The sequence below is a fragment of the Argopecten irradians genome, chromosome 11, assembly GCF_041381155.1.
Source record: "Argopecten irradians isolate NY chromosome 11, Ai_NY, whole genome shotgun sequence".
NCBI lineage: Eukaryota > Metazoa > Mollusca > Bivalvia > Pectinida > Pectinidae > Argopecten > Argopecten irradians.
Genome location: NC_091144.1, coordinates 35,769,325 through 35,789,106, shown reverse-complemented (window position 1 = coordinate 35,789,106; position 19,782 = coordinate 35,769,325). Strand labels below are relative to the sequence as shown.

Here is a 19,782-nt window from a genome sequence, read left to right as displayed (position 1 = left end):
TTTGTTTCGTACATGAACAAGCATGCTTTATTAGAGCACCTAAACAACATTGATCCATAGACAACAACAATGCAAAGATGTACCAAAGAGTGCCTCCTCCACAATTAAAAGATGAAGACGCTGACAACCCAGAAATCTCAGAAGCTTCGGATTCCAATTCTACTGAAAAAGCCCCAAAGAATGTGCCATCTAAGTTATGGGAGGTAATATTGCAGATGTGATGATGGTGATGGGATGATGATGATGATGATGACGACGACGATGATGATGGTGATGGTGGTGGTTGTGATGATTGTATTGTAGTGAGAGGGTTTGGGGAACTCGCTCCCCTCTTACATCTTGTAGTTACTCTGTTCCTAATATCACATGAAGGGGAAATAACTCATGTAAATGACACAACATGGTGATAGTGGTGGTGATGGTTTTGACATGTCTGATGATGCGCTGATGATGATGGTGGTGGATATGATGATAATGATGTTTGTGATGAAGGGGATTGTGATAATGATAGTGATGGTGGTGATGATGAAAATGTTAGATAATGATGATGAGATGATTATGAGATAATGGTGATGGCGGTGGTGATGGTGTAGCTACTGTTGTAGCGGAAAAGATATCACCTTCTGACCAACTTTTCAGAAGGTGATATCTTTTCTGCTACAACAGTAGCTAGTGATAGTGGTGATGGACATGATGATGATGATATAGTGGTAATGTTAGTGGTTGACAACTTGACATGATGGTAATGTTATGTTGATGATGGTGATGATGAGATAGTGGTGGAAATGTTAGAGGATGATGATGTAATGATGATTGTGTTGGTGATGATGATGGTAGATGATGAATATGTTATGATGATGAACCATTTACTGTAATTCTACAATTTTACAAATTTTACATTTATTTGCAGAAATTAAATTCGAAGAATATATGAGTACTTTGACATTATAATTAAGATTTAACATTTAAGATTGAGGCAATTAACACATATATTGAAATTATTTGTAAGTAAATCACACATTAAATTTTCAGAGATTTAAGGCTTTGGAGAAGAAGACTGATGATATGACCAGAAGATCAACAGAAAAAAGGATCAAATATATGCAGAAATCATTGATGAAGAAAGGTATTACTTGTATATTATAATCATATCCAAAGATACCAATTAATATTTGGAGGAAGACATTTGTATTTTAGTGCTTTAGTCACCACAGTGAACAAAATGTTTTGCTATGATAGCAATGTAGCTTAGTTTATTCATATACATTATATAGTGATTCAGATTGGGACTAAATTTAGGCCATTTTGCCAGTACTCTTCCAAAATGCCCTAAAGTTTTTGAAAATAATAATCATTCCAATACAGAATGTCCTAAACAAAATTTCGTAAAAACCCCAAAAAGATTTTGAAATCAATCTGAAACTCTGTATACATATACATATATGTATACATCCGATGTACAAAACATAGAATATTTGGGAGTTGGAAAACAAGCTTAAAGCTTATGTAAATTCCTTTCCCAATTACAGAATCATATCCAAAGATGTAAATTATTGAGAATTTCTTTCATTTTTATGTAGTTCAGGAGGAGATAACTCTTCCAGAAGACCGAGACATACTTCGTCAGCATGATGTGAAATTTGGACCACCTGTCCATGATGAGACTAAAACACAAAACAGGAAAAGAAAGACTTTGCCCAGTGACAAATCCACAAAAAAGTACAAAACAATTTTTCAAAATAATAGAATTTTTTATTCAACCTATTACAAAGTATTTCAATGTATACATGTATATTTCGAAAGAGCAAGATGCAATGCACAGTGGTATTCTGCACATTGTATTTGCATATTACAGAGTTATCTGCCCTTGCGGATAGGTATTGATTGTGAGGTCATGTGTTTGCGAAAGTAACGTCATACTTTTTGGAGAAAACGACGTGAATTGCACTCACAAAATAATGACGTAATAATTAGTACCTACCTGCAAGGGAGCTTACTCTGTAATATGTAAAGATGGAATATATGACTTTGGTATATACAGTATCATAATATATTAATTCAGTATAGGAATTATCTACATGTATTATTCTGATAGTGAAATCTGAATTGGAAAAAAAAAAGGTCTATTTAAATTAATTTGTGTGAATTTCTAGAGATCAGAGTTCAACAAGTGGTACCAAGCCATCTTGGGAGAATATTCAGCCATTCCTGACTGCGAATGATCACCTTCATAGGCCAGATCAGGAATGTCACAAACCAGAGTCTGGATTAGAAGTTCAGATTACTTCAGCCATTAAACAAGGGGAATACTCTAGGGCTGAGGAGCTGAGTGATAAATTGTCTACACGAGATGTAAGTGCTGTTAGTATGCTGTATGTAAAAACTTGTTGTTTTATCACTTACAATGTATCATCTTCCATACTCTAGGGGTTACTATCACTGATGTTATATCCATCCCATTCTCGGTATTCCAGGGGTTATCATTAACAAAATAAGAATCAACATGTGTTCAGAGAAATGAGCTAAGCCTCGAGTCTCCCAGGGATCAGATAATGCGCCTGTAATAGATAACGTGAAGAATAAAACAATTGATGATCGACGACAATGACAAACTTTGTCATACAATATATATATATGCATAAGAATTGTAATATATAAAAATACCGTCCATACTCCAGGGGTTACTAACACTGATGTTATATCCATCCCATTCTCAGTATTCCAGGGGTTATCATTAACAAAATGGTTTGAAACAAATCTATGAAAGGTTTATGTTTGATATTTATTGATGTCAGATAGTTTGTTAATTGTATGCTATTTTTTCTTTATTTTTTGAATATTGATGGATAGTGGTCAAACAAATGATTATCACATTAAAGCCATCCTGAAAATCAAGTATAGAAATGGAACAAGATTTTGTGCAATCATTGCTGCAAACCTTGAGGGTTTCCACCATCACACTTGGGGTTTTTTTGCATCAAAAGAACTTGGGAACAACATTTTGACATTCCTAGAACTAAAGTGTGGAAAGCATTCTAAATGAATGACAAGCTTTTGCTGGAATAAACAATTGACATTTTGATATGACAATTATTTAAAAAAAATATATTATCATTAATATTGCAGCTGGTATATTGGTAACCTCAAGTAGTCTGCTAAACCTGCCTGTGGCAAAAAGGCCTAATAATATAGGCAGGTTTAGCAGACTAAATCTTAACCTGAGAAAATCTTCTTCTTTTTTTAACCTGAAAAATCTGTTACTGTATGTATCTAGACTTCTTGTCAATACCAGTTTGTCAGTATTTGATTATATATACCCAAAATGTTTTTTCAAAAAGTAACGTATTATGTATTTCTAATTAACTGATGGAAGATAATCTACATACCTCAACAATAATATTATCCAGCAATATATGTGTTCTAGACTTAAATGTGTTTGTATCGGTAATAATAGTAAGCTAACCAGTAACTGTGCAGTTTTGTATCTTTGTCTTTAATTTAGTAATTAATACTCCACAATTTTAGACTGAGGAGTTTCCAAATCTGAAAGAAAAACACTTGCTTGAAACTGGTAATTGGTCTCAAGTTACCTTGGGAGAAAAGAATATTTATTTAACTCATTCATCCCTAAAAATTCATAATGAAGTATTCCAGCATTTGAAATGGAAGAATTCAAATGCTTCTTTAGGGGTGAGTGACTAAAATAAATCAATCAATCAAATAAGACAATGACCATGAGTGAAAACAAGTGGTATATAAAATGAAACATTAAACTTAAGTACATATACCTGACCACGTTTACCATGTCGAGTGATTTAAACAAATTAACATATGATTGCCATTCTGATCTATTAGTGACTTGTTTTCGACCTTTTGACTTTTAGTTTGACCCTAAATGACCTTGGTTGTCGTTAAGATGTAAAAACAACAAACAAACAAACAAATCCGGTTGTTTCACTCCATCGCCAGGGCCGTTTTCGTTTATCCGGAACAACCAGTTTGACCGTTTGTTAAAGACATTATTTCATTTTTGATACAGGCCTTTAAGGGCTTTGTCAAGGTTCGTTTGAAAACAATATAAAATTACCAGATCTGTCTTTAATTCATAAATGAACAACTAGGTCCAACAAGTCAAACTGTATAATCAAAGAAATAAAGTTGAAGGGAAGTAACTCTAATAGATCAGAATGCTTAAATTATCAATTGGAGTGTCGTGATTTGTAGTCTTTATATATTGCACATGATATAATGAAAATTACAACAAATTCAACAACTTTAATTGTTAAGATAGTCTTTCACTTAAATATATTGTAATCTTCATTGTAATTAAATCAACACTATGATGTAAAACTTGTCCATTGACAAATTGATCAAAGCACTTTATCAAGTTACATCAATATACATTCTTTGATTATATCCAGTTTGAGTGAGGGCGCAGCCTAAGTTTGTTCTATATATAGTAACTATAGGTCATCATTTTGTCTGGTTGGATAACCTAGCTAGTCACATGTCATCATAATGTCCTGCTTTAGAGAGGATGGAATAGGTAACTGACTCGCTCCATAACAAACATTACAGTTCGGATGAAAACTTCTCCGAATCGCAAGCCTAGCATAGTGGGACAGCAGTTTGGGTGTTTTGTTGTATTCATTCAGCCATTCAACAAATGTCTTTTGCCAGGAATCATTCTGACTGAATGTTGACTTCTTGTTTGTTATAAAAGATTCACCGTCAATATCCTCGGTCATTCTCCAGATTTTCAAGGAATTCTCCAAGTTTGTGTCTTTGCATCTGTAGAACAAGTTTTCCTTCAAATTACTGCGAGTTTGTGATAAATCTGGCGTGGCTTTTATGAGAACAGATACCAACGTATCCATGGAGTTGTCCGTGTTGTTCCATAATAACCCAGCCACATCGTCCTCCAACCAAAATGACCCAAGGTTCATCCAGTCGCGGCTTTCTGCCAGAAGTAGCCACAAACACTTTGCATTCTTCTGTTGGAATGCTGTTGTAATAGATGACATGTTGAAGTCATTCTTCCTGTCTGGGTCGGCGTGATATTCCAGAAGTTTAGCGACACAGTTACGGTACCCTTGTCGACACGCTACATGTAGCGCTGTGTTTCCTCCCTGAACCTGTACTCTACTGTTTATGTCCACTCCAGATTGTAGGGTTTCCTCCAGTAAGGCAACATTGTTCTGAAGAATGGCTGTTTCTAATTTCTTAGCGGGACTCAAATTGCTCTGCAAGATTGACAGTAAATCCATATTACTGAAATAAAAAACAAAAGCTGAAACAATTCTGGATTACTGTATTTCACCACAAATAAGACCCCCCCCCCCCCCCCCAAAAAAAAAAAAAAAAAAAAAAATCCCTACCCCATACCACCCAAATAAGAAATAGAGATCAAAAGTTGTAGGGGTCTTATTTGCAGATACCCCGCCTGACACCATCAATCTAATAGGTCTAGTCATGCATTGTAATAAAAGTTTTATACGATAAAATTGATATAATTAGCAAAGAAGGAAGATTATAGCGAGTTTGAAATCATCAATTAATGAACATGTAACCTAAGGCGAAACATATTTTGATACATTTTATATGAATTCAGGGTTAAACCAATGGGTTTTGAATGTCAACTGTTAATGTGTTGTTTGTCAACATTTGCTGCTATGATGATCATGAAGTTTTGATGAGATCAAAGGAGATTTCATAAATATTATCAATGAAAAAGGATTCATTTATACTGTTGGGGAATCTGAATCCTCACACATGTATGAAGAGAAGTAGCTAAACATTAGTCATTGACGGAACAGTGGACTCGTGTTATAGGAGTACATTGTGTACAGTAAAACTTGTTTATAATGAACATGCTTACAACAAATTTGTGGATATAATGTAAAATTATTGTTACAGTAATATTCATTCCATATCAAGGTTCCTATCAGATATTAGCAATACACATGTATAATAAACTGTGCTTACCATAGAGATAGAGTAGATAAAATAAGGAAATATTTACAAATTTCAGTACAAATACAAAATGTTGTACATCCTTTCAGGAAATATGAAAGGGACACAGCTAGAGCTCTATATACAGTATAAATACAGTGTATGTACACGTACATGTAGATGTCATAACTGTATGCATATGATACATTCTGATATTGGATTTCAAATTATTTACATGTAATATCTTGAAGTATATAACATTTAGATACCAACCTGTGAACTCAATTGTATACTGAGATCCGGATCCTGTAGCTATATAGGAAGTCGTTTCCTGTAAAGCACTAATTATGATCAATGTAATAAATGTATGTGGTGCACTTGTAGCTTTCACTACCTAATATCCATCATGGATAACATGTATCATTGCACCTTTGTACCATTAAAATCACTCTGACACTCGAACAAGTGACCATGAGTATGACATGTACAAAGTTTAAAAATAGCCTAGGGAATTCCCATTGTCTTTGTCAGTCAGGCGCTTGAATTTGTATGGCGCGCTTGAGTTTTGTTGGCGGTAGCGTTTTATACGTATCGGCTGTATTTGGTACGTATACATTGACAAGGAGACGATGCTTTAGGTACACACACATGCATGTACGTACAATGTAGCTATACGCAGTTCGCCTTTGTGAACAAATATTACATCAACGTTTAAAATGGTTTTGCAGCTATTTTTATTTCTTTTTGATTTTTGATCGGAGGTCTTCCTATAACATACAATGTATGATGATTTCTTTGAACTACATTTAGTATGTTTGATTTCAAACAAGAACATACAAGGGCGTAAATGCATTTATTTGTAGATGACATTGATTTTAAAGACGAGGAAGGATTAAATTAAGAATGCATATTTCTGGTAGACGACGAATAATATTTAATTAACAAAGAGACATGTGCATGAAATGTGTACTGGACAGTGCGTGAGGCTAATATATCTTAGATTATTTATAAGCCACAAACTATTTTCTTTCAAATAAAATATAATATAATTTAAATTTATATAATGTAATTGAAAGTAACATGTCCCAGGTATGCCGGCAACACTACATGTACATGTATGAAGGCTAAGATACATTTTTTGGCGCTACAAATGTAACACGCATCTCTATGCGGTTTCGGTCAAGTGTCACTGTGGTCAAACTGAACACCACATGGCGGTAATAATGAATTGTGACGTCATACTTCAAAATGGTGGACTTTGTTTGCAGAGTGGCAGATAGACAGATCCGAAAGAAAAAAATAAAGTGAAAAACCACAAATACACACATTACAAAACGGTACAAATTCATGACATATGGACATGAATTGTTAATTTAAAAATACGTTTTTCTTCTATTTCAATAACATGTGAGAAAAAATAGTCTGCGACATCGTTTTACTTTTGTATCGAACAATACCTTTGTCTTGCAGAAATGACCAAAAATGCATTTTTTATTGACTGCTCTGTCACGCAAGTTCACGACGTTGAAAAATGACTTCATTTATATAAGTAATTATGTTATCTATACAGAATACAAATATACGTTTTTCCTCAAATATACGTATGCGAAATCTCTACTGAATATTCAAAAAAAGTATTCGAAAAATTGCGTTTTTTCTTTGTCTTGCAGGTTTGCCAAATGTCGGAAATGACGTCAATTGCGCTCGTCACATTATAAAATAATGACGTTTTTTATATTCAATGACGTTACATAAAAGTGACCGAACATTGTGCGCAACCTTATTAGGCGTGCAGAGTATTTAATAAATACATATATCATGAGCTACATCCTGTTCCGCTTTGGCAACCGACATACAAATGATTTAAGTACATTATGCACTGTACTTATCTTTATCACTGATTGTATATGTTACATGTTGCAGGGAGTTAGATGGTCCTATTAATTTTGTGTAGTCACTTGAGGAAAATTCGCGAGACAAAACATTTATAACATACGTGTACCTGTATTCATCAATTACTATTATCATTGTCTCTTCTGATATCCTTCATTATAAAAGTTATACAGTAGTTGCCTCTTCAAATGTTCCTATGATATCCAAGGACACATATTGACGATAGCTAATAAGCATGTTTTGATTTTTCAGTTGGGAACTAAAGTTACCAAGGCCTTCGACGCTTACAGATATTCTGAAAAGAGAAAGGTATGTAATTAATGCAAAACGGATTAGTTTCTCTTTAACTCTGAAAGGACGAACTCCAATTTTTATTGTATACTGATATATACGTATTATGAAACGATATACTTTCATTAAAATTACAAATTTCTTTACTACCAGTTCTGAATGAAAATTTCCAGGTATTTCCCATGAACATATTTCCTGTACGTCCCATTGTTTCACCCCGTCTGTATTTTAGAACTTGACATCAGAAAATATTATCATTATTGAGTGCATTTATATCTTTTTTTAGGAACAAGAAGAATTCAAAAAGTCCAAAAAGAAGAAAAGTCTTCATTGGGGGTAAGTGGAAGAGACGATTACAATATTAGTCACATCCAATTACCATCATCAGTGTATAAGCTGGGAGACGATTACAATATTAGTCATATCCGATTACCATCATCAGTGTGTTAGCTGGGAGACGATTACAATATTAGTCACATTCGATTACCATCATCAGTGTATTAGCTGGGAGACGATTACAATATTAGTCACATCCAATAACCATCATCAGTGTGTTAGCTGGGAGACGATTACAATATTAGTCACATCCATTACCATCATCAGTGTGTTAGCTTGGAGACGATAACAATATTAGTCACATCCATTACCATCATCAGTGTGTTAGCTGGGAGACGATTACAATATTAGTCACACCAAATTACCATCATCAGTGTGTTAGCTGGGAGACGATTACAATATTAGTCACACCAAATTACCATCACCAGTGTGTTAGCTGGGAGACGATTACAATTTTAGTCACATCCATTACCATCATCAGTGTATTAGCTGGGAGACGATTACAATATTAGTCACATCCATTACCATCATCATCTAGTGTGTTAGCTGGGAGACGATTACAATATTAGTCACATCCATTACCATCATCAGTGTGTTAGCTGGGAGACGATTACAATATTAGTCACATCCGATTACCATCATCAGTGTATTAGCTGGGAGACGATTACAATATTAGTCACATCCAATTACCATCATCAGTGTATTAGCTGGGAGACAATTACAATATTAGTCACATCCAATAACCATCATCAGTGTGTTAGCTGGGAGACGATTCCAATATTAGTCACATCTGATTACCATCATCAGTGTATTAGCTGGAAGACGATTACAATATTAGTCACACCCAACTACCATCATCAGTGTATTAGCTGGGAGACGATTATAATATTAGTCACATCCAATTACCATCATCAGTGTGTTAGCTGGGAGACGATTACAATATTAGTCACATCCAATTACCATCATCAGTGTGTTAGCTGGGAGACGATTACAATATTAGTCACATCCATTACCATCATCAGTGTATTAGCTGGGAGACGATTACAATATTAGTCACATCCAATTACCATCATCAGTGTATTAGCTGGGAGACGATTACAATATTAGTCACATCTATTACCACCATCAGTGTATTAGCTGGGAGACGATTACAATATTAGTCACATCCAATTACCATCATCAGTGTGTTAGCTGGGAGACGATTACAATATTAGTCACATCCAATTACCATCATCAGTGTATTAGCTGGGAGACGATTACAATATTAGTCACATCCAATTACCATCATCAGTGTGTTAGCTGGGAGACGATTACAATATAATCACATCCAATTACCATCATCAGTGTGTTAGCTGGGAGACGATTATAATATTAGTCGCATCCAATGACCATCATCAGTGTATTAGCTGGGAGACGATTACAATATTAGTCACATCCAATTACCATCATCAGTGTGTTAGCTGGGAGACGATTACAATATTAGTCACATCCAATTACCATCATCAGTGTATTAGCTGGGAGACGATTACAATATTAGTCACATCCGATTACCATCATCAGTGTATTAGCTGGGAGACGATTACAATATTAGTCACATCCAATTACCATCATCAGTGTATTAGCTGGGAGACGATTACAATATTAGTCACATCCAATTACCATCATCAGTGTATTAGCTGGGAGACGATTACAATATTAGTCACATCCATTACCATCATCAGTGTGTTAGCTGGGAGACGATTACAATATAATCACATCCAATTACCATCATCAGTGTATTAGCTGGGAGACGATTACAATATTAGTCACATCCAATTACCATCATCAGTGTGTTTAGCTGGGAGACGATTACAATATTAGTCACATCCAATTACCATCATCAGTGTGTTAGCTGGGAGACGATTACAATATTAGTCACATCCAATTACCATCACCAGTGTGTTAGCTGGGAGACGATTACAATATTAGTCACACCCAATTACCATCATCAGTGTATTAGCTGGGAGACGATTACAATATAATCACATCCAATTACCATCATCAGTGTGTTAGCTGGGAGACGATTACAATATTAGTCACATCCAATTACCATCATCAGTGTGTTAGCTGGGAGACGATTACAATATTAGTCACACCCAATTACCATCATCAGTGTATTAGCTGGGAGACGATTACAATATAATCACATCCAATTACCATCATCAGTGTATTAGCTGGGAGACGATTACAATATTAGTCACATCCAATTACCATCATCAGTGTGTTAGCTGGGAGACGATTACAATATAATCACATCCAATTACCATCATCAGTGTGTTAGCTGGGAGACGATTACAATATTAGTCGCATCCAATGACCATCATCAGTGTATTAGCTGGGAGACGATTACAATATTAGTCACATCCAATTACCATCATCAGTGTGTTAGCTGGGAGACGATTACAATATTAGTCACATCCAATTACCATCATCAGTGTATTAGCTGGGAGACGATTACAATATTAGTCACATCCGATTACCATCATCAGTGTATTAGCTGGGAGACGATTACAATATTAGTCACATCCAATTACCATCATCAGTGTGTTAGCTGGGAGACGATTACAATATTAGTCACATCCAATTACCATCACCAGTGTGTTAGCTGGGAGACGATTACAATATTAGTCACATCCATTACCATCATCAGTGTATTAGCTGGGAGACGATTACAATATTAGTCGCATCCAATGACCATCATCAGTGTATTAGCTGGGAGACGATTACAATATTAGTCACATCCAATTACCATCACCAGTGTGTTAGCTGGGAGACGATTACAATATTAGTCACACCCAATTACCATCATCAGTGTATTAGCTGGGAGACGATTACAATATAATCACATCCAATTACCATCATCAGTGTGTTAGCTGGGAGACGATTACAATATTAGTCACATCCAATTACCATCATCAGTGTGTTAGCTGGGAGACGATTACAATATTAGTCACATCCAATTACCATCAGTCAGTGTATTAGCTGGGAGACGATTACAATATTAGTCACATCCAATTACCATCACCAGTGTGTTAGCTGGGAGACGATTACAATATTAGTCACATCCATTACCATCATTAGTGTGTTAGCTGGGAGACGATTACAATATTAGTCACATCCAATTACCATCATCAGTGTATTAGCTGGGAGACGATTACAATATTAGTCACATCCAATTACCATCATCAGTGTGTTAGCTGGGAGACGATTACAATATTAGTCACATCCAATTACCATCATCAGTGTGTTAGCTGGGAGACGATTACAATATTAGTCACATCCAATTACCATCATCAGTGTATTAGCTGGGAGACGATTACAATATTAGTCACATCCGATTACCATCATCAGTGTATTAGCTGGGAGACGATTACAATATTAGTCACATCCAATTACCATCATCAGTGTGTTAGCTGGGAGACGATTACAATATTAGTCACATCCAATTACCATCATCAGTGTGTTAGCTGGGAGACGATTACAATATTAGTCACATCCAATTACCATCATCAGTGTATTAGCTGGGAGACGATTACAATATTAGTCGCATCCAATGACCATCATCAGTGTATTAGCTGGGAGACGATTACAATATTAGTCACATCCAATTACCATCACCAGTGTGTTAGCTGGGAGACGATTACAATATTAGTCACACCCAATTACCATCATCAGTGTATTAGCTGGGAGACGATTACAATATAATCACATCCAATTACCATCATCAGTGTGTTAGCTGGGAGACGATTACAATATTAGTCACATCCAATTACCATCATCAGTGTGTTAGCTGGGAGACGATTACAATATTAGTCACATCCAATTACCATCAGTCAGTGTATTAGCTGGGAGACGATTACAATATTAGTCACATCCAATTACCATCACCAGTGTGTTAGCTGGGAGACGATTACAATATTAGTCACATCCATTACCATCATTAGTGTGTTAGCTGGGAGACGATTACAATATTAGTCACATCCAATTACCATCATCAGTGTATTAGCTGGGAGACGATTACAATATTAGTCACATCCAATTACCATCATCAGTGTGTTAGCTGGGAGACGATTACAATATTAGTCACATCCGATTACCATCATCAGTGTGTTAGCTGGGAGACGATTACAATATTAGTCACATCCATTACCATCATCAGTGTATTAGCTGGGAGACGATTACAATATTAGTCACATCCAATTACCATCATCAGTGTGTTAGCTGGGAGACGATTACAATATTAGTCACATCCGATTACCATCATCAGTGTGTTAGCTGGGAGACGATTACAATATTAGTCACATCCAATTACCATCATCAGTGTATTAGCTGGGAGACGATTACAATATTAGTCACATCCAATTACCATCATCAGTGTATTAGCTGGGAGACGATTACAATATTAGTCACATCCATTACCATCATCAGTGTATTAGCTGGGAGACGATTACAATATTAGTCACATCCAATTACCATCATCAGTGTGTTAGCTGGGAGACGATTACAATATTAGTCACATCCAATTACCATCATCAGTGTGTTAGCTGGGAGACGATTACAATATTAGTCACATCCATTACCATCATCAGTGTATTAGCTGGGAGACGATTACAATATTAGTCACATCCAATTACCATCATCAGTGTATTAGCTGGGAGACGATTACAATATTAGTCACATCCAATTACCATCACCAGTGTGTTAGCTGGGAGACGATTACAATATTAGTCACATCCATTACCATCATCAGTGTATTAGCTGGGAGACGATTACAATATTAGTCACACTCAATTACCATCATCAGTGTGTTAGGTGGGAGACGATTACAATATTAGTCACATCCAATTACCATCAGTCAGTGTATTAGCTGGGAGACGATAACAATATTAGTCACATCCATTACCATCATCAGTGTGTTAGCTGGGAGACGATTACAATATTAGTCACATCCAATTACCATCAGTCAGTGTATTAGCTGGGAGACGATTACAATATTAGTCACATCCATTACCATCATCAGTGTATTAGCTGGGAGACGATTACAATATTAGTCACATCCATTACCATCATCAGTGTGTTAGCTGGGAGACGATTACAATATTAGTCACATCCATTACCATCATCAGTGTGTTAGCTGGGAGACGATTACAATATTAGTCACATCCATTACCATCATCAGTGTATTAGCTGGGAGACGATTACAATATTAGTCACATCCAATTACCATCATCAGTGTGTTAGCTGGGAGACGATTACAATATTAGTCACATCCATTACCATCATCAGTGTGTTAGCTGGGAGACGATTACAATATAATCACATCCAATTACCATCATCAGTGTGTTAGCTGGGAGACGATTACAATATTAGTCACATCCAATTACCATCATCAGTGTGTTAGCTGGGAGACGATTACAATATAATCACATCCAATTACCATCATCAGTGTATTAGCGTTCACATACATATGCACGTTTTATACTCTTTTTGTGTATCAATGGCGTCTCCGAAATATACTCAGTTATCTCCCCTACATATGTTTCTCGTTACCACATTCACTTAAATATAATGTAATTTAAATAATTTATGTCATTGCCGAGATAATTGAATCTTGGTGTGTGCTAGCAAGTGTCAAAGTTGTGAACATAGCTGTTTGTAATTGCAAACGCTTACATTTTTAAGTAATTACTTAATTTCTCATTTTTTATGAATAACATATATCGATTTATTTCTCAATCTGTTATTGATTATTGATTTAAATTTCGTTGCAGGTTTCAAGAAAAACAAAGATGGGAAACAAAAGGCAACATGTAAAGATACATTGCTGGTCATTATTTTCAATTGTGGACAAAGACATTTTGGGAAATAGAAGTAAATTTACATGGTGTCTGTTCTAGTTATTTAATTTATTTACGGTATATAGCTCAGTTTTATTGAAATAAACAAATACACACGTGTATACTTAGCAAGTCTCTAGAATATCGACAGCGTCACTAAATTTTGACTTGGATATTTTTTTCTCAATTACATGTCCGATTCCTAAGTTTCAAACTAGGGGGAGATAATCTAGTAAAGAACTCTGCTGAGAAAGTCTTATCAAAACAACTTAGGTGGCCAGTCTAGTGTAGAGTTGCCAAGGCCTCCATTTCACTGGTGTTGACTTCACAAAGATTGAATCTATGGAAACTGTACAGGTTTCTTTATTTGATTTCTTACGTAAATTAATTGATGGCTTACTGTGCAATAATTTTATGAAATATTTGCACAACTCTATTGAGCACCCTTTCATTTTACAACGTTTTAACAGCCCTGTGCGCCTATTGGTTGGAATACGGTATTCTAACTGGTGTGTCAGTAATATAACTTGTCATTCTACTAGAAAACTCCATATTATTATGGTCATAGCTTTTGAAGAACAATTATGAATTAAAAAGACGCGGCCCCGAAGGATAAATTAAAAAACACCATGCAGTGAAGTTTACTATGTTTATTTAAAATGTTTGAGTAAAATTAAAAGTACTTTAGTACATCACATGATAATTACTAGGAATGCGATCGGATAACAGCCATGGTCTATTTTGCGACAGTTCCCTGTCCTTCTTGACTACGGGAGACTATACCTGACTACGGGAACTATAGTACAGTTTAGTCCCCCAGGAATGAGCACGCGACCAAATATATGACGTCATAATGAATGTCATGTGACGTACTAAATCTATTATGGCCCTTTCCCTCGGGAACAGTTCTCCTATAGTATTGTCTGGTGAGGAATACCTCGCCAACCAACACTATAGGAGAACAGTTCCCTCTGGAAAGGGCCATAATAGAATAATAGTAGTTAGACACTGATCACAGAAAAGTATAGAAATAAAATATCAAAGTTACGTCACTCATTTTTTCAGTGTGAGCCACAGGAGGACTATGCACTTTTGGGAATAGAATTATTGTTGTATTTTATCATGCTGAATAAAATATGCTGCAGTTGATACGCTCTAAAAAAAAAGAGAAGAATTTAACACCAGAAAATACCGCAAATCGCACGATAATGTAACTTTTTGATCAAGATCATTTATAGATGCAAACCATATGTACTCAGAAACGTCATACATTGATATTTATATTATTGATTTTGAAATCTATAACCTTGATGTTTGTAAGGGCTGATATGAGCCATACCATTTCGTTAGGGAATATAGTGCATTTTGTATATCACACAAATAGTTTCATAGGGAGGATACCAGGGTACACTTGAATAATTATTGTCTCTGTTTATAACATTAAAATCTATAGTATTACGGCTTTGGTCATATAAAGACTTGGTTGGAAAAAATAAAACTTAACAGAACATCATCTGGAACAAAAATAGCTCAAAGATATATGTTTTATGACATAACTGAATTAGACATATTTTTAAAAATCGTTAAATAAATCACAGACGTGCCTTCATGACATGAAAATCGACGTATAGAATAACGTAGAGCAGCTACTAAATCGAGATATCCATATCAAAACTTATTCGAAATCGAGATATCCATATCAAAACCTATTCGAAATCGAGATATCCATATCAAAACCTATTCGAAATCGAGATATCCATATCAAATATGTTCGTGAAGACTAATCTTGTGAAATGCAACTTTTACTGATTTACCTTTGGGATTTGTTTTCAATTATTCTTTGTTATACATATGTAAATTATTCGCGGAGACATACTTTCGCATATTAACTCTGGTCATATAATTCGCGAAAGTAAGTAGTGGCATGCGAAATAAAGCTTATTTGCGGCATCATCCAGAATACGGTTATGTAGTCAAAACGGCGTATACTCAAATATTGTAAGATGTATTCGTTTAGTACTTCGTTTTGCCTTCGACTTCTTTGTCTGGTACCACAGTATATAGGGTTAAAGTATAATTCTTTTGCATTATCAACATCATACAGTGTACCCTTAAAGAAGTAGAAAGTTTGCGGAAAATTTGCAATATATATTGTTTGCAAGAGGCTTACAAGTATTCGCGGCTACCAGTTACAAACATTTTTCAACATAGCTGCAAAGTTCTTGTCTTCAAAGCGCATTTACGAGAACATTTCAGCAAGTTCTCTAGAAGCAAACGCTTTTTGTGGGCGAAAACTTTACAGCAATATCACGCTTGCCTATCGAGAATGTAAATTGAAAGGTTGGTTTGCAAGAACAATATACGGAAATCACTGTCGTGATTATCAGATACATGTATTAAGAACATTCCGTCATGATCAACGGATACATAGAAAGATTACAACAAATAAAGTTGCAGAGTTTAACACTACAATAGTAAGTCTATGGCGAACCGACTCCTTATTACCCCTCATTTGCGACCATGGCAATCAAATGACAAGCTCTCTTTCTTGTACTCGGAAACGATTACGTGACGGTACGTTTAACCAGCTCAACCATGATAAACTCATTTTTATAGAAGGGCCAAGCATTCCAATGATCCATGCAGAAATGTCCGTTTTGACGATTCATTTGGTAACAACTGCAAAAAACGACTTCTGATGTCTTCAAAACTACATAATGTATAAACATTGAAAACCCCATCCTTTACCAGTTAAACCCCCTACTAGTTTATAGCAATTTTCATCTTGATTATAATATTTTAAAAAAAAGCATCTGTTATGTTTCCATGGTAACCATTATCAAACCACATTTAATATGTAAAATTACAGGAATTCATGTATTAAATCAATTGACTTCACAAAATTTGAACAAAATCGATCCAAAGACTATTATGGGTTAACGACAATTTTACAAAACATGTGTATAGTTTACTAAGACGGAAATTCAACGTATTTTAAATAAGGTAACGATAAGTTGTAACTTCGAAGCTTAGTAAAATAACTGGTTGTAATGGTAACTAAAAGTTTCGGAAAATAAAGCCTTACACATATATGGTTCCCAACTTCACTGTGAAGTATCATTGGAATTGGTCCAGAAGTTAAGGAAGAGTTATCGGGACAGATTTTCTGGCGACGTTCTGACATTCGGACAGGATTCCAGTATACCCCCATCCACTCCAACCCCAGATTTGAAGGGTCATACAGTATTTTACATCTTCAATTTGAAAAAAAATCATCTAAAGATACAAGTGTTCTTATTTTGTTATACACCTGGTACTATAATAGCATAAAATAAAAGCCATCACATGATCGGTCATGAATCAAAGTTAATTATAAAATTAGTAATCACCAGTGTAAGTATTAAAATGTCAAATGATAAAAAATTCCATTCCATGAAAACAAAAATATATATGGAATCGAAAAAGTCTTAAAATAACATTAATCGTGTAAAATCACACTGCGTAACATATTCATCTTAATGAAACAGTCCACACGTATTAGCTATTACATATATCTAGCTATACATATCTATCAGCTATTGCATAGCTGTATAATTCATCGCTTTTCTTATTATCTCCTATATTGAACCCTAATGAAATTATACATGTAAACATCCAACAACTCATTTTTATAAGAGATATCCACATTTTTGTTTTCACATTAAAGTATTTATATATATAATTCACAATGAAAATTTAAATCTACTATATCCATAGCATGCACATCTATATCAGAATTACAATTCACACTATATCGAACGCTAAAGAAATGATATCAGGTAATTATTTCCATATATTTCTGTATCGTGATAAAATTCACAATGATAGTTCTAAACCAAGCATATGAAACTTTCATAGCATGTACACTGCATTAAAACTTACTAGAGTAATGATTCACAATAGATAAATTAAACAAAATTATGCATATAAAATGTACCAAGTATATATTTTCATACTTCATTTCGATAAGATATATAAACATTTTTGTTTTCAGTAAAGTGATTATATAAAGATAAATTCTCTAAAATAACTCTTTAACCCAGCATATCAAACTTCTATAACATGTACATCTATATTACAACTATATTTCACACGAGATAAAATTTAAAAACGAAATAAATGGTTTATTTCTGTTTCATTTAGAATTTGTTTTAATATCCAGGTACACACAAGGACATGGCGCGAATATTAAGTATGTATTGACCGCTGATTTGAAATTCGTGCCAAGTCCCTGTGCTGGTACATTACTTCTCTCAATTCATTTAGATACATAAACAACAACAACAACAACAACAAAAAACAACAACAACAAAATCAAAATTGCAGAATTCCTTAAACCCTACGAACACGATTATCCTAGTACTCACTTTGCAATGTCTTTTAAACTCGTTTTTTGTACATTTGACTTACACTATAACCTCTTCAACTGACCCCTGTCTAATCCAAACCCCTGTCGATTCCGGCGTAAATGTATGGTATTTTCATTCTAGATTTATATTGCATGAAATCTGTAAAATCCGGAACCTTACTATACCGGCCAAATAAGCTGGTCCCATAGACATCCAGTTTGGACAAGTACACTGTACTATTTTACTGCTAACTACCGGAACCTTTCTATATCGGCCAAATAAGCTAGTCCATAGACATCCAGTTTAGACAAGTTCACTGCACTATTTTACTGCTAACTCCGACATTGATGTTAAATAAGAGTACGATTCCATCACTAAATGTCTGCCTCCGTCACTCCCTTCGCAGCCAACTCCTTGGTCACACGACTTAAATATCCTGGATCCGGGTACCCAAATCTACAATGATAAATTTTATTACATTTCATTAAATTGTGTTTATATTTTGTTAACTTATTCACACCTAAAGACACACTTAAACTCTCCTAAAACAAGAAATAGAATAGTCCATTATAAAATTTAAGGGGTAAATGAGTCTCATTCACCCCCGAAGACACATTTAGACTTTCCTAAATCAAGGACTATGAAATTTCAGGGGTGAATTTTTAAATCCGATCTTATGGAATTCACATTTGGTAATATTTTAATACTTAATTACAAATTTTGAAATATTTTAGATCCAAGAAGAAAGGACAAAATGTGATTATGATGATATATCAGATATTATAAAGTGTTATTGAAATATGCCAAATGTAAAGAGCGACATTAAAAAGTGAATTAATATTATTTACATTTTGTACACTGGTGTAATTAACAGTATTTATCATTCACTTAGATCACTAGGACTGGTAACTTTAAACAATCGCTAGTTTCAACAATTCAATGTGCCGTAATGATGAATCCATCCTCGATACTACAAGGGTTCCAATTACCTACGATCTCTACACCCCTGGACTATTTCATAGCAAAACTGAAGGCAGCTCAGGGGA

General features: G+C 34.8%; 3 protein-coding genes across 8 annotated transcripts in view; 1 reads left to right on the top strand and 2 right to left on the bottom strand.

Annotated features, from left to right (window-relative positions):
* Positions 1-19: 19 nt before the first annotated feature.
* On the top strand, positions 20-14,400 carry LOC138335420 (protein FAM204A-like). The gene is made up of 7 exons (XM_069284507.1): positions 20-203; positions 1,033-1,126; positions 1,581-1,719; positions 2,154-2,352; positions 8,098-8,154; positions 8,423-8,472; positions 14,283-14,400. The coding sequence occupies exons 1-7, from the start codon at positions 78-80 to the stop codon at positions 14,323-14,325; spliced, it is 708 nt and encodes a 235-aa protein (XP_069140608.1). The 5' UTR covers positions 20-77; the 3' UTR covers positions 14,326-14,400.
* LOC138335419 (uncharacterized) lies at positions 1,731-7,747 on the bottom strand. Its single transcript, XM_069284506.1, has 2 exons — positions 6,226-7,747; positions 1,731-5,271 (listed from the first exon to the last, which is right to left on the bottom strand). The coding sequence occupies exon 2, from the start codon at positions 5,265-5,267 to the stop codon at positions 4,500-4,502; it is 768 nt and encodes a 255-aa protein (XP_069140607.1). The 5' UTR covers positions 5,268-5,271; positions 6,226-7,747; the 3' UTR covers positions 1,731-4,499.
* A 583-nt stretch (positions 14,401-14,983) lies between the features above and the next one.
* Positions 14,984-19,782, bottom strand: part of LOC138335417 (uncharacterized) — a 31,776-nt gene continuing 26,977 nt past the window's right edge. For 5 of the 6 annotated variants that reach the window (XM_069284500.1, XM_069284499.1, XM_069284501.1 and 2 more), the window contains one exon: positions 14,984-19,192. In XM_069284500.1, coding sequence (XP_069140601.1) covers positions 19,111-19,192 — 82 coding nt within the window. In that variant the 3' untranslated portion in view covers positions 14,984-19,110. The remainder of the gene's footprint in view (positions 19,193-19,782) is intronic. The other variant, XR_011210279.1, reaches the window with a different exon arrangement.